General features: G+C 42.4%; 1 protein-coding gene across 3 annotated transcripts in view; it reads left to right on the forward strand.

Moving 5' to 3' along the window:
- ATP6V1C2 (ATPase H+ transporting V1 subunit C2) overlaps positions 1-14,289 on the forward strand; it is an 18,299-nt gene continuing 4,010 nt past the window's right edge. Inside the window, exons 1-7 of one of the 3 annotated variants that reach the window (XM_032682076.1) lie at positions 1-45; positions 817-1,034; positions 2,618-2,685; positions 6,691-6,776; positions 10,939-11,033; positions 11,729-11,820; positions 13,477-13,575. In XM_032682076.1, the coding sequence (XP_032537967.1) occupies positions 906-1,034; positions 2,618-2,685; positions 6,691-6,776; positions 10,939-11,033; positions 11,729-11,820; positions 13,477-13,575 (569 nt within the window). In that variant the 5' untranslated portion in view covers positions 1-45; positions 817-905. Of the gene's footprint in view, positions 46-246; positions 1,035-2,617; positions 2,686-6,690; positions 6,777-10,938; positions 11,034-11,728; positions 11,821-13,476; positions 13,576-14,289 lie in introns of those variants that run through there. The other 2 variants (XM_032682075.1, XM_032682074.1) reach the window with 2 other exon arrangements.

Raw genomic sequence — 14,289 nt, forward strand, 5'->3', positions numbered from 1 at the left:
AGCCGCCGGGCCGGGAGCGGCGGGCACAGGGAGCAGCGCGGGCAGGTGAGGCAGCGGGAAGAGACCCGGCATCCCCCACATTCCCCACACCTGCGCTGACAGCGGTCGGTGCCCAAGGGCCAGTGTCACACCTGCCCCGTCCCGTGCACCGGAGAGCGAGGGCGTGAGTCGGGGGTGCCCCGGGGGAGCCCTCGGGAAGGACGGGGGATTGCGGTGCGGTGCCCGCTGCTCGCTCTCCTGCCCTCATCTGTTCGCTTCACGCCACAGTAGCTGTCCCCCCTCCGGATTCTCGCGACTGTTCTGTCTGCGGTGGTGTGACGATACCGTCTCTGTACTCCAGGACCTGCCTTTCTCCAGCTCCTTCCTATCCAGCCGGGGAAGAAAAAACACAGGGGAAAGCAATATTCCATTCTTGCCAGTGGCATCTTTTGCAGCCTTTATGTTCAGCAGAGGTCTTGCTTTCAGTTTTCCCTACAAGTATCCAACAATTTGAGAATGAATAGTTATCAAGCAGAAATGCTTTATTACGTTTGGGTGGTTTGGTGAAGTCCCCAGACTCCCCAGTGGTGACTGGATGTACAGTGCAAGGCAAACGGAACAGGCTGGGAGGGAAAAAGGGAGGAGGAAGCTTCATTTCTTCATTCAGAAACTGGATGGATCAACCCTGAGAAGGAAAGAACAGTCACACTCTTTCCGTGACATTCTGGGGAAGGTCATGTTCCATTTCAGCCTGAGACATAGGACTGACTCACTCTCCTGGTGTTTCTGAAAAAAAAAAATAAATCAGTGATCTGTTCTAACTCTTTCTGTTCTTAGGGAAGACCACACTTTGTGCAGTGCTTTTTCAACCACTTACCTGCTTTGAGTTTCTGCAGTGAGCAGGAGTGAAGGAAAAATACTAGATAATGTCAGAGTTCTGGCTAATTTCTGCTCCAGGAGATAAAACAAATCTGCAGGCATGGGAGAGAATGAACACTGTGACATCTAAATCCAACCTGTCCAGCAACAGCAAATTCCATATTCCAGACTTAAAGGTAAGTGAAGAAGGGATTTGTGTATGGGCAATACAGCAGCACTAGCTAGGGCTAAAGACTTTTGGGATAACTGTGGGATTTATCCTTTAGGATAAACATGGGATTTATCTTTCGGGATAACATGCAGAGAGTAGAAGAAGACTGTGGTTGGGGGATGAGTTGTGTTCAGTCAACTGAAAATTGATCAGAGAAAAGTAAGTCATTGTGCTCAAAGCTGACCTTCACATTGGAAGGGTACATGTATCAGAAGGAAAAATGCATAAGTTAAATAACTAATCTCTTACATTCCATGTACAATTTGCTCCTAGTCATGAAAGACATACAGCACTTTACATGATGGATTGCTAATGCAAAGGGAGTAGCTAGAACCACAGCAGTAACACTGCTGACAGAGAAAGCAGTGCTACAATGCACATTAGTCCTTGGGAAATTGATGTGTGTGTTTATTCAGCTGCATTATCCAGCTTCATAATATCATATAAATTCAAAGGGTATTAATCCATGATTTTAAAAATTATTTTATGAGATCTGCACTTTTATTTCTATTTCAATGGTGGCTATGAGGAAATCAAGATCTGCTGTATTAAAGTCAATAGAGCTACCACAGATGTCTAACTTGATTCCTTGGGGAGTTGTCATCACCCATCACTTAACAATGCTACACTTAGTGCACCCAGGATCTGCCTTTAATCCAAAAAGATTGTTAACAGTTATAACTTGAGCTCTTCCAAGTACATAAGGATCCAAGTAACAGGGGAGCATGGCCTGTTCTCAAGTAATAACCTACTGAATTGTCACACAAATGTTTCAGACTGGTAATGTTGCTTTTTGCATACGCACCTGAGATCGATATTATTTTTACCATCTATGGACCTTATTTTTATCATCTGTGGACCTTACCCAACTGGTGGTAGTGTGAGTCTGCTTGTGCTAAAGGAAGTAAAGCATTTGGAGTATCTGAAGACACCCATTCACATTCTGCTATTTGTTCTATATAAAATTTTTTTCTTCTCCCTCAGCTTGACCCTTCATAATGTTGAGCTGGCAACATTAGAAGAAAAGGTTTAGCAGTATACTGCAAAACCATAAATACAGGATGGTGACTGAGTCATACAAAAAGCAGATGCTGGTCGCAAGTGGCTTTGTGAGAGACTTAATCTTCGGTAATAGCAAAAACTCAGACAGAAACCCTCTGTCTTAGGGTCTCTAAGTGCTGCTTCTCTAGGTTCTCTCAGTACATCTGACTCGTTTGTATGTGTGCATTATTTTTGTGCATTTCTAGTCATTGTTTTATCAGGTTAAAGACTATGCAGCTCAGTGAATGATAGAGGATGAAATGAAAACAGGAAGACAGTGATGTGTGATCTTGAGACTACACGTATTTTTTTCCTTTATTGGAAAAGGCTTTTTATGCCCTAGGTCCCGGGTAAAGGAATTGCTACTATTTTCCACAAAGTAGATAAAGTTCAACCAAACTATTGAATTCACGAGTGTTAAGCACAAATCAGTCTCCTTAAGGCTCTGCCAACAGAAGCCTTAGGCAGAGTTGTGCATCTTTCACCTAATTCTCATCTTTTGCACAGGTGGGGACACTGGATGCTCTTGTTGGTCTGTCAGATGAGTTGGGAAAACTTGATAGCTTTGCTGAAAGGTAAAATAGATCTTATTTACTATCTACAAATGAGAAACAGACATTGTTTTTATGAGATGGTATGTCCTTGTGTTCACCTCAGTCTGACTCAGTTCAGCCTGGACTACAGCTGGACTAAAGTGGGTAGGCTTCGTTTAACCCTTGTGTTGATTGTCATGAAGTCATCCTAAGGAAAGGATGATTCCTTAAAATTTAGCTGAATGGAGTCTGTGATAGTTTTCTCTGCACGGTGATTTGAGTGGCAGTGCTAGGAAAGCTGTTTCTCAAAAGGAAACTGCTTGAAAAGTTGAGGTTTTTGTTTGTTTGTTTAAGAACATTCTTCCTCCCCCATCCAGAAACTTAATAAAACAGCTTTTAGAGAATATGAAACCCTTCCTGATCTTGTTTTCACAGAGTATTTCTGTAGAGCCTTCTGTCCCTTTGCAAACAGATATAGGAGTTCTAAGGATTAAGTTGTTTTAAATAAAATCCAAACCTCTCTCTTTCAGGCTTTTAAACTCCTTGAAAGCCAGAATATTGATTCACATTGTATAAAACCTACTCAAGCAAAGACTTGCATGATCTGACCATGACTTGCTGACCATTGCCAAGTTTGCCTTTTGGACCAAACTGACCTGGATGTACAAAGAATAATATATTGTAGCAAGCTGAGAAAATGCCAAGTTGTAAGACGCTTCATGGCACAAAGTAGAGTTTGAGACAATGAAAGTATAAGCTGCTGGGTTCTTCTGGTTTGTTCTATTTTTTGCTTTGGAAGCATGCAACTATGAACACATGTAGTTTTGGTCATGTGTTAGCTCTGGGGCTTTTAGCCTTTTTTTCTCCCAGTCCAGACTGAAAAGGATTTGCTTATCTGAATATGCTCAATCCTTTCACAGGTTTTTATCAGGCAATTGCAAACATATACAGAAACCCTGACAGAAACTGTTGGCATCTAGGCTGGGCAGTTTGGGTCAAAGTAGGTCTGCTACAATATATTTCTTTTAGTTTTATTGGTGCTATGTGAAGTCTGTATTAGGATGATTACATTTGATCACTCTGGACTGCATACAACATTGATGTTTCTAGGAGCATAGAATATGATTCATATCTTGCATTGAAAGACTACCTAAAACTAAACCATATTGCTTTTTCAGGATTTTTAGCAGGACAGAGAAACTTAATTAATCAAGAAAAGCATCTCCATAGTGACCCTGCCGAAAATACTGCCCCATATTCCTTGTAAACATGTTCAGGCCTCTGGCTCATACTGTAGAGAAGGAAATGGGAATGGGGGTAAATCTGGGAAGAGACAGTGCCAATATCTGCTAACTGTTCTCATGGAAGGTGTCTCTAGTCAGGGTAGCAGATAGGCAAGCAACAGTGAGGCCCTTCCACTGTTATCTGCTGAGGCAAGGACTCTTCCTTTTGTCCCATTTGCCTATCAAGATAGGTAACAAAGAAGGATCAACAACATTTAAAAATAAGAGGGATGCATTGAAAAATAATGAAAAAGCGTTAGAATAGTAACAGCTAATAATCAACACAGATTCATCAACACAAGAAAAAAATCAAATGTATTAGCAGATTGAGTCCCACAAGGACTCAATACAAAAGCATTTTGCATTAAATAAATGCCTAAGGTTTATGTCTGAATTGTGATTCAGGGGTTAAAATGCCAAGCACTCACACTTGATTGACGTAAATGGCATCCAGAGGGTTACAAGCCTGTTCAGATGACCTGAGCAGTCATGTTCCTGCTCCTCTGAAAGAGCTGCCTGCTGAACTGTTGCTGGATAAACACAGCTGCCAGTAAAGCCAGGCAGTGCAAACCTGTCAGCGCTGCCTCCTGCCAGGACAGCAGAGAAGGGGCAAGAGCTTGCAGGAGCTATTGTTTCCACATACTTTTATTATTTATTTACTCAGGGAGGAAGAGTGTTTTTCCATGTCACCCTGTGGTAGCATGGAGCTCTCTCATATTGACAGTCCTCTGGGTCACTGTTAACTGGGGGTTCTCCCTGTTCTCTGTTGGCAGAGCATTTGGCAGCAGCCTTAGATTGTAGGACTTCTGCTCCCTGTAGTGTTTTGGAGGCCTGGCTGGTAGCACCTTTTCATTTTTAGTATCACTTAAAGACTTTGACTTATTTTTTTGGAAGGTAATGGCATTGCAGCACTTGCAGAAGCAAAATGTGAAAGTCTTTCAAGACGTAACAATAGGTTAAATGGAGTTATTCTTTTTATGGGTTTTTACTACTACTTCTTGAAGCAGTTTAGCTGAAACCCTTTCCTTTTTAAAGCATCATTTGAGCATGATGTTTCCTCAAGGTGGGATTCATCTCATCTAAAGGCAGAGGTTTTAAGTGTTGACTGTGAAAGCTGCTCACTGAGTGAAACAGTAATGAAAGCTACTTTGGAAAATCTCCTGGTTTATACACTTCCCCATGGACTTTCTCCGTAAGATCTATAGACTCCTTCTATTGGTCTTACCAACTATTGTTCCAAGTTCCTTTGAGCTCCCTGAGCATCATGAAAGAGGACAAAAACCAGCTGTATCTACCAGCTGAAATTTTCAGAAATGCTTGGAAAGGTCACAGCTGACAGGGAACCACTCTCTGGATCCCTCAACCTCCCCACAGCCAGAGTGTGGGCAACACATGCTGTACAGGTGCTGGTAAAAAGCTTCTCTCCAGCTGTCATATAAGCCCCTTTTATATATTGAAAGGTCACAATAAGATCTTCTCTTCTTCAGACTGAATGATCCCAAACAGCATGAATTCTAACTACTGCATTCTTGGCAGCATCAGCAATCTCATCTTTTTCCTCCCTGTCACAGGACTAGAAAACCTTTCCCAAGACTGTAAGTTTTTTCACAGGAATAGAGATAGATGTAACTGCTTTGCAGCACGTGAATGAAAATCCTTTTCTCTGATGTTTTCCTCATACCAGGGAAGACTGTACCTGGCCCAAAGTCCTATTCCTGAGCTCTTGAAAACCACAGGATGTCACAAGATACATTGTCCAAACACTGTAGGTGCCCTTTCAGTCTGCAGCTCATCTGCAGCTGTAGTAGTCTCCCCTCAGGAAGGAAAGAAAGGGATAAGAAGCCTGCCATTACACTCCCTATCACTGTGCCAAGGATTATGTCCACTTCATGTCTCCACCAATTTCATGATCAGGCAGTTGCTTTGTAGCTGCTGCTTTTTTTTTTTTTTTACAGTGTGTAGTCAACCTGGAACAGTTAGGGAACTGAAAGCCAAATTCTGTGAATATCTCTGAGTGCGGAAGGATACTTGAACAACCAGAAAGTCTCTTAGCCTGTATGAGACAGGTACTTTGACTAGAAACAGGGGGATCTACTGCTGGAGGGACTTCATGAATCCATTTTTTTAAATCAGCAAAGAATAAGTAACTGTGTGGAGATAGTGTTCTCCAGGAGGGGCTCTGATCAAATCACTACTCTGAATCGGGCAGAAGGATTTCAGTCTAGTTCTCCTATACCTTAAAGGATAAGAGAGAAAGAATCCCCTAAAGAAAAAGAACAAGAAGTAAATTCTCCCTGTCAAACAAGTGAACACTGCCATTTACCCCCGAATACTTTATAAGAACCTTCTGTCAGCAACCCTTAGAGTTTCTTTGGCATTCTAGGGAACGAATTTTCAGTCAATGTTGTCTGTATGTAGCCTTCTGTTCCTTCATCATCTTTGGGGTTTTAAACATGGGTTTCTTGCCTTTCTGGTTTCTGCTATGAATGTAAAGAGTGTAGAGAAGACTGAATCTTGATCAGTCTAGAGCACTGGATAAATGATATTACCTGTGTTTTTGCAGAAATCAATGTATTTAAGAGATAAGAAATTTAGTTTTGCAATATATCATAGATTTTTTTTATCATCATTTGAATTGCAAAGTAACCTGCCTTGCTTCAGGTGTTTTGTTTGGGCATCTCTGTGTTTATTAGATTATTGTGATAGCTGTTTTGTTACAATTTTGTTACAATTTCACTAACACAGTTTTCTTGTTACACCTAAGCGTAATAAAGAAAATAGCCCAGTACATAGGAGAAGTTATAGAGGACTCAAAAGATAAAGTCCAAGAAAATCTTCTGGCCAATGGAGGTAGGTGCTGTGAATGTGGGATTTTTAATGCATTGATGCTGCCTTTGTTTGTTTTAGAATATGAATATGTGGAATTGAAACTCTCACACTTCAGAAAGGACAGCCACAGCAACATTTTATAAGAACATGTTTAGCCTGCTCCCATTTTTCTCAAAGTTAGCAGAAGCTAACTTTGGATGAAGAGGAAAGCAAGAGACATCCTCCTTCACTCCTAAAATGACCTAGCACATTTCTGTGCCCTGCCTGGGCTTGATCTCTTATGGGCACCTAAATCTCATTCTGTATGGCTGTGTGACATCTGTCAGTGATCTGTTACTGATTTGCATTCCCCAGCTATCCTGAGAAAGTACAACAAAATTGGGTGTGTTACACATGCTAATTACAAACTTGTAGAATGATGCTTTTGAATAAACTTAAGAGTGCACACTCCATCACCCTCTGACTGTCTACAATGTTGTACTTCAGACCTGTATGGGTAAAGGATGGGGAAGGAAGTTCTTTTAGAAATGTCCTTGCATGACATAAAACTGATGTGTGATGAGTGTAGCTGTTTAAAAAATACAATAATCCCACTTACTGTGTTTCAGGGCTAAAGGATAAAATGAAATGTCTCAAAAGTATGTTGACTGATGATTGTGGTGTTGTCACATGCATGCATTTGTGTGTATTAGTGCTAGACACAGGTCTTGGTCTGGTTGTAGAGATACAGTGATCAGGTTACGATGGATTTCTCAAGTAACAACCTCGTAGCTTGATCACGATATCCCTATGACTTGAGAAACAACAGGTTTCATTAATTTCCTTTGTTTCCCCTTTTTACACCATTTTGTTTTCATATCAGCTCTTCATGTGTGGTATTAGGATATGACAATTACTTGTGTGTTACTAATTTCTCTCCTCTGTCTGAGTTTGGTCATCCAAGCAAATCATATTAAATTAGGACATTAACCTTTCCAAGATTATTCACTGCATCTTAAAAAATTAAGTCATCTTTAGCATGTGAGGATTCCCCTAATATCTTCCAGTGTCAGTCTTCATAAGCAGCAGCAACTTTGCTGCACCAAGTCTTCCTCCTTTCCTTTTTGATTAGCAAAAGGACTCTAAAGTCCTTTTGGACTTCCTTGAGTTTGTGAACTCAAGGACTTCCTTGAGGTCGTGAAATTAGAAACAAAATTATAAGACCTGATTTCTTGCTTCATGGTCCGGTTTCAGACTATTAGACCATCCCAACTCAAACTTTAAGTTACACTGATTTTAGCTCAGTTGTATATAATTCTGATAGCAGTTAGGTGGTGGCTGTGTGTCTAAATTTTTTGTTAGATTTGTATGAAGAAAAATGCAAAGTACTAAAAAATACAGCACTTTTAGTTATGTGAGCGTACACACACAGAGTTTTTCAGTGGGCAACAGTTGAAAGCAGCCATGTGGAAATTTCTCTCTTACCAAGAGAAATGTATATTTGGGTAAGAAAAAATTTTTAATATATCGTAACAGCATAAGCAAGCTTTCTTGCTTATGACAGAATAAAAAATGTGAAATGTAATTAAAGCTTATCTTCAAAGATTCATACCAAATTCTCTTCCATTTATGGTAATGTTAAACCCAAATGAATTTTAAAATTGAATAAGTGGTAGAATAACTCCATTCTTTATAGTGAACGCAAAACAAAGCAAAGTGGGAAGCATAACAATTTTGAAGAATTAAGTGTTTTGAAGGGAAAGTGTCTAACACTGCCTCTTAGAGCTGAGTGTGTAAATTAGATTTTGAGAGATTCAGGCTGTGGAGTTCCTGGACAGCTGTGAGCTGGTAGGAATCATCTCTCCTGGGTGGGCAGCTGTGTGAAGTCTTTTAGAAGTGACTTGACAGGTCCCATAAATGAGGGATGCCATTCCATGAGCATCAGGATTCTAAGAGTGTTTGGCAATTTACACTCAGCTCTGCTAGTGTAGTTCACAGTAGGTTTTGCCACCCCAAGATCAGGCTGCTTAACTAACCTGCACCAGTGCCAGAGTACTGCTCAGGAGTGAGCTTGAAAACCTGGACTGAGAACTCATGCTGTGTTTAACTGTCCAGCATCCGGATTCTGCTGAGAATTAAGGAATGTGAGGATAGAAAGGGCATGTGAAGTTCTTTGGGGAACTTTTATATCTCATCAGCTATAAATAGGTCAGTGTGTGTCTTTAAAGAGCCTGTGAATACAATGTTCCTCTGCACAGCCCGGTAATGCCGTGCTCTTTGCAGGTTTCATCCCCACTGTATTTAGCAAGGCCTAAGCACGCAAGCTTAGAAGAGAGGCAGCGGGGTGAAATCCTTGTGCTGTGTACCCCATGCTTGAAAATGGTGTGTGAGCTCTGTTGCTGAAGTATTTTTGACCTCTCTGCCTTCCCCACAGAGAACATGAGCAAGCACTGCTGGAGAACTGTGCACACGAGAGCTGTGCCATAGCTCTCCCTGCCTTCTTCTCCTCTGTGTGCAGGAGAATTTGCTCATTCCTGATTAGACATTAGCAGGAAGCATTAGATCTTTGCCTTGTGACTCCTGCCGATTGGATGTGGGGGACATTGACACAGATGTGGTTTTAGAAAGAGGAGGAGAACACCACCGTGCCAGTGCTCTCTGCCTTCTAGGCAGTTTATCCCTTGCTAAGAAGCCTGTTCCCTCCTAGCATAAGACTTTCCATGCTTCGGAAATCTAATAGGGTAAACTGACTCTGTTGTGGGGTGAGAGAAGCCCATGGAAAAGATAGTGCTCTCCTGCCAAGGGTATTTGGTATCACACAAAACAGGGTAGTACCCTCAGCCTGGTAATATGGCAATGACACAATTTTTCACATTCCTTCTCATGCACCTTGGTTCATAAAATTTTGCCCTTACCCTCAAAGTCCAGCCCACAAGAAATTGTGCTCAAACCTCACTGTGGAACTGAATACACTCCCTGGACAAGGCAGCAAAGAGCACTTAAGGACCTCAGCATGCACATCCTTTACTTGGCACCTTGAGCTTGTTTTGCTCCCTATTGCCTCAGTGCAACTTCCGAGATATTCTCCATATTTACCCTCCTGGTCTGGAAGGGAGCTCACCCTTCAGGTGACAGGGCCTCTGGCCTCTTTGTCTAGACCTTGAGACCATGCCTGCTGCCTTCCCCTTGCCTTCTTAACCTTTAGGGGGCAGTTCCAGCCCCTCTGCTTATTGTGGCAGGATGCATGACTTTACCTCATCCTATAAAGTTGTGCAAGAACACTGTGTAGTGGTGTGTTCAGCATCCAAAGGGCTTTCAGGACTCAGGCAAAGAGCTGTTTGATTTCATGAGCTGCTGGAGGAGAATTCCTTAGTTGGTACCATAATGTACTAAGCCTTACTGTTTTCGAACATCCAGGAGCCCTGATCTTCAAACAGGACGATCCTGTTCTAGGAGCTGGATGTTGTATGTGTCGTCTCCTCTTGATTCTGGGAAGAAGCTATGGCTCCCTATGGTCCGAGGGTGCCTTGTTTTGGGGGTTGCATGCGCAGAGCCTTGCTGTGAATTTCTGTTGTTGGATGCTGTGACTGGATTTATCCATTTATATAAATACTCTATAGCTTTTTGTGAGATGGAAACTTCTGTGCACAAAATCAGTGAGAAATTTGTCATCACATCTGAATTTGTTTGATTTCTAGTGAGCACTTGATTGAATCACAGAGAAGTGACATCTGCTATGCTCTTAATACCCTTGATGAAGCTCTCAACCACCCTGACTATTACTGCTTGTCCTGGGCATGAAGTATTTTTCTGATAGCTCTTGCTGGGATTAAATTCAGGCATATTGCAGAAATCAAGATTGAGATTACACAAAACTGTTTCTACTGTGAAGAAGAATGTCTCTACAACTGTGTGTCCTGCTGATACAGATAATTTTACACTTTTTCTATACTACTAGGTGTAAGGCAGTAAAGATTTCTGGTTCAATTTCTAAGTTTGGGCATGTTTAGAATAGTGATTAGATTGGGCATGTGATCTGTGTGGATTTGATTTAGATCAAATCTCTATAAGAATTCAGAGGTTCTGGTTCACTCCTGTCTCTAAAAATAATCAAAGTTATGCCTAAGCTATAGCTGGGGACTACCACCCAAACTTTGGCTGTCTGATACACTATCTACTTTCATGCATCTCTTTGCATTTTCAGTTGACCTAATTAGCTACTTGACACGGTTTGAGTGGGACATGGCCAAATATCCCATAAAGCAGCCGCTGAAGAATATATCAGAAGCATTAGCAAAGGTAAATTGCAATACAAATTTTAAGATGTTGTCATGGGGAAGCATGTCTTTTGGCAGGTTGTGATCCCTCCTCTCACTGCAATCAGTGAAAACTTTGCCTTTGGCTTGGCCAGGAACAAGCTCAGAAGCACACGCTTCATACGGAAGCAGTTTATATTATTTTAATTTCTACTGCAATTATAATACGTACATTGAAACCTAACCAATCTGTAAGTATATGGCATTTCGTCAGATTTACTACAGTATATTGATGTGTTTTGTGCACTTTAATCCCCTTCATTGTAAAACTTTATTTTTTTCATATACTGTCATATTATTCTCCATCTTGGAGGGTTTTTTGTGAAATTGTTGGTCTGACATTAAATCAAATGCCTGCAGGCTGGATGAATTATTTACACTGTCAGTTCATTCAGAAAGGTGTGATGTGTAGTTCAATGTAGGTAACAAATGAAACCATGAACTTGCCCCTTAGGTACAGCTTCGGCACACTTACAGCAACAGCTGACTGAATCCTACTTTCTGCAGAGGCCTTTGCCATGGGGGAGGTCTGACACCGGTTCCCTCTTGCCCACAATCCAAGTGGTTTTAGGGGGGCTGACAGCTGTGTGCTTGTGTTAAGGTGCAGTGGCAATGGGATGGAGGTGAAAACAAGGCCACCACCACTGTGTTGAGTCACTTTTTTTTACTTTGTTTTAGCAAGTGACTCAAATAGAAACAGACCTGAAGACTCGATCAGCTGTGTACAACAACATTAAAGGAAATTTGCAAAACCTGGAGAAAAAAACTATGTAAGTATTTTGCATTGGGGATGCTGCATGGCTGAACTGAGGGCAGTGTGAGCCCACACCTATTGCTGTGCAGAGGACCATGTGTGTTCTGGTGGGAACACTTTTCTGGCTTTGGGGCATGCTGAGTAGCTGCAGACACAGTGAAAGTCAGTGATAGGAAAGCTGGTGTAATCAGCATGTCTCAAAATCAGCTCAGGGACAGTGCCGTTCCTAATGGGATTTATTGGCAGTGTGAGAAGGCAGTCTTGGAAAGAGTCAAAACTAAATGCACTGTATTGTTCTGATGGGACTTCAGGGAGTCAGAAATTAGATGAGCAGTGTCAGCTGGTGGATTTCTTTGCCAGACAGAGCTGTGTCCTGTGTTCTGAACAGGATTTGCAGAGCTCCCATAGGAAACAGCTCTGTCCTGCTCTGTCTTGCTGTCTTGCTGCACCTCATCGGCATCCCACTTATATTTTTCTTTTCTTTGTTTCATTCTGTTGGTTCAGGTAATGCACTGTTCGGGCTTCCCAAATGTTCTCTCTCCTGTCTTTGTCTGCTTATGGTCTTTACCTCTGTCAGTGCTGATACCTGGGTTTTTTTCTAGGATATCACTGCGGAGAATAGTAAAATCCAGTAAGTAGTAAATTCAAAGCAACTTAGATGATGCTGTGCAAGCCCTCACCCAACACATGCTTATATGTGCCACTGTTTCATATTCAGGATCCGGGCACAGGACACAGGTCCTTGCCCTCCTGACCCTGCAGCCAGCCAGGTTGGCATCCTGCTGGCCAGGCCTCCAGCCAGGTGATGAGGGGGAAGAACGGAGACCTTGTGGTCAAGGCCTATCTTCCTCTCACCATTTCATTCACCTTTATATGCTGACAACTCTGGTGTCTACCTGTGCCAGATAACTTGAGTTGAACAAACACCTAATAAGTTACTGGCCACTTAATTAATATTTAGAAACTACTGGTTTAGGTCCTTTTCACTTTTGCCCAGTGACAGGAAGGATGATTCCTCTCTTGTCATACAGACTTGGTGCCTTCCAGCCATGTCCAGTCAGCCCTGGCCATCTACATCTCTTAGGAATTAATATGATCAAGTGGGCTTAGTCTGTGAAGACCTCCTGCAGGTCCCACCCATGCATGAGACTGCTGCTCTCACTGCCCTTCAGCAGGAGGTATCTAAGTGTGCTTGGCCATGGCAGTCCAGATATGCCAGTGTTGCTTTGATGGCCTAGGTCTGTACTAACATGGCTTGCTCTGCCTGAAGCCTGGACACACAAGTAGTTCAACAGGCTTCCTGAGAAAGCAGGTGTCTCCCTCAGGAAGTGGCAATGACTGGAAGAAGATGTGCCCTTCCTGAGCATCTACACCCCTACTGTAGAAACAAAGGCAGCAGAATGGTATAGTTTCATATAAAGGGCATAAACTAGCCTCATGCTAGTCACTGATATTCTGTCATTAGTATTAGTTGGTTTTTGATCCTTTTCTTGCAGTAAAAATAATGAAATGGCCATTTCAGAGGTGTAGCTGTGTCCTTTAGCCACCTCCTTCTTGGCCCTCTTCTACCCCAGGATACACTATTAACAACTCCACCCACAGCACAATACCTCCAGTGTGCTGCTGCTGAGTTCCTGCTAGTGTTATTTTTACTTTGCCTTTTTCACCGTAGGGGAAATCTGCTGACCCGGACCCTGGCAGACATAGTGCATAAAGAAGACTTTGTTCTGGATTCTGAGTATCTTATCACACTGCTCGTCGTGGTGCCAAAGTAAGGCAATAGTGTGTGCACAGATGCTTGATGTGGTGTTGAGTTTCAGGCCCAAGCACCGGATCCAGGCAATGCTGAGTCAGGTTGGGGCACCTCATCAGCGCTGTGGCTGGGACACTGGTGGAGCTGTTAGCAAAGAAGAATGGTTTCTGCCAAGAGTGGTGCTGGCACAAAAGGAGACAAAGACTGCTCCAAAACTGTAGCAGGACAGAATTGGGATGTGGGTTTTTAATGGTTACGAGTGCGTTCTCAATCAACCTCCCGAATACTATGAGCTAAAAGAAAAACAGACTCTTACCGGAGCATAGCCATAACCTGTCCAACTCACAGCCTCTGCTGGCCATACACTGCATCTGCAAGTGCCTACATGCAGGACGACTGCCACTGCCATCAGTCGCAAAAGTTATTCAGTGTCCTCCTCAGAAGCCTACACGAAAGTTTCCCCCTCCATATAGCCCTGTCCCAACACACACATAAGGCACCATCACTTTTCTGTATGTATCACAGGTTAAAAAAAGCTGAGATAAGTTTATTGAGTTTATTATTTGCACATTCTTTCAGATTCCTCCTAAAAACAGACTTCTTGCTTTGCAAACTCTTACCATCCCGCAGATCCCTTTCTCCCAGTGCTGGCACTCACCATGATTACAGTCTAGCATTGGATCAGCTCTGGGGTTGCACACAGCAGATGCACCACACTTACCCATGGTAGGG

The sequence above is a fragment of the Chiroxiphia lanceolata genome, chromosome 3, assembly GCF_009829145.1.
Source record: "Chiroxiphia lanceolata isolate bChiLan1 chromosome 3, bChiLan1.pri, whole genome shotgun sequence".
Taxonomy (NCBI): Eukaryota; Metazoa; Chordata; class Aves; order Passeriformes; family Pipridae; genus Chiroxiphia; species Chiroxiphia lanceolata.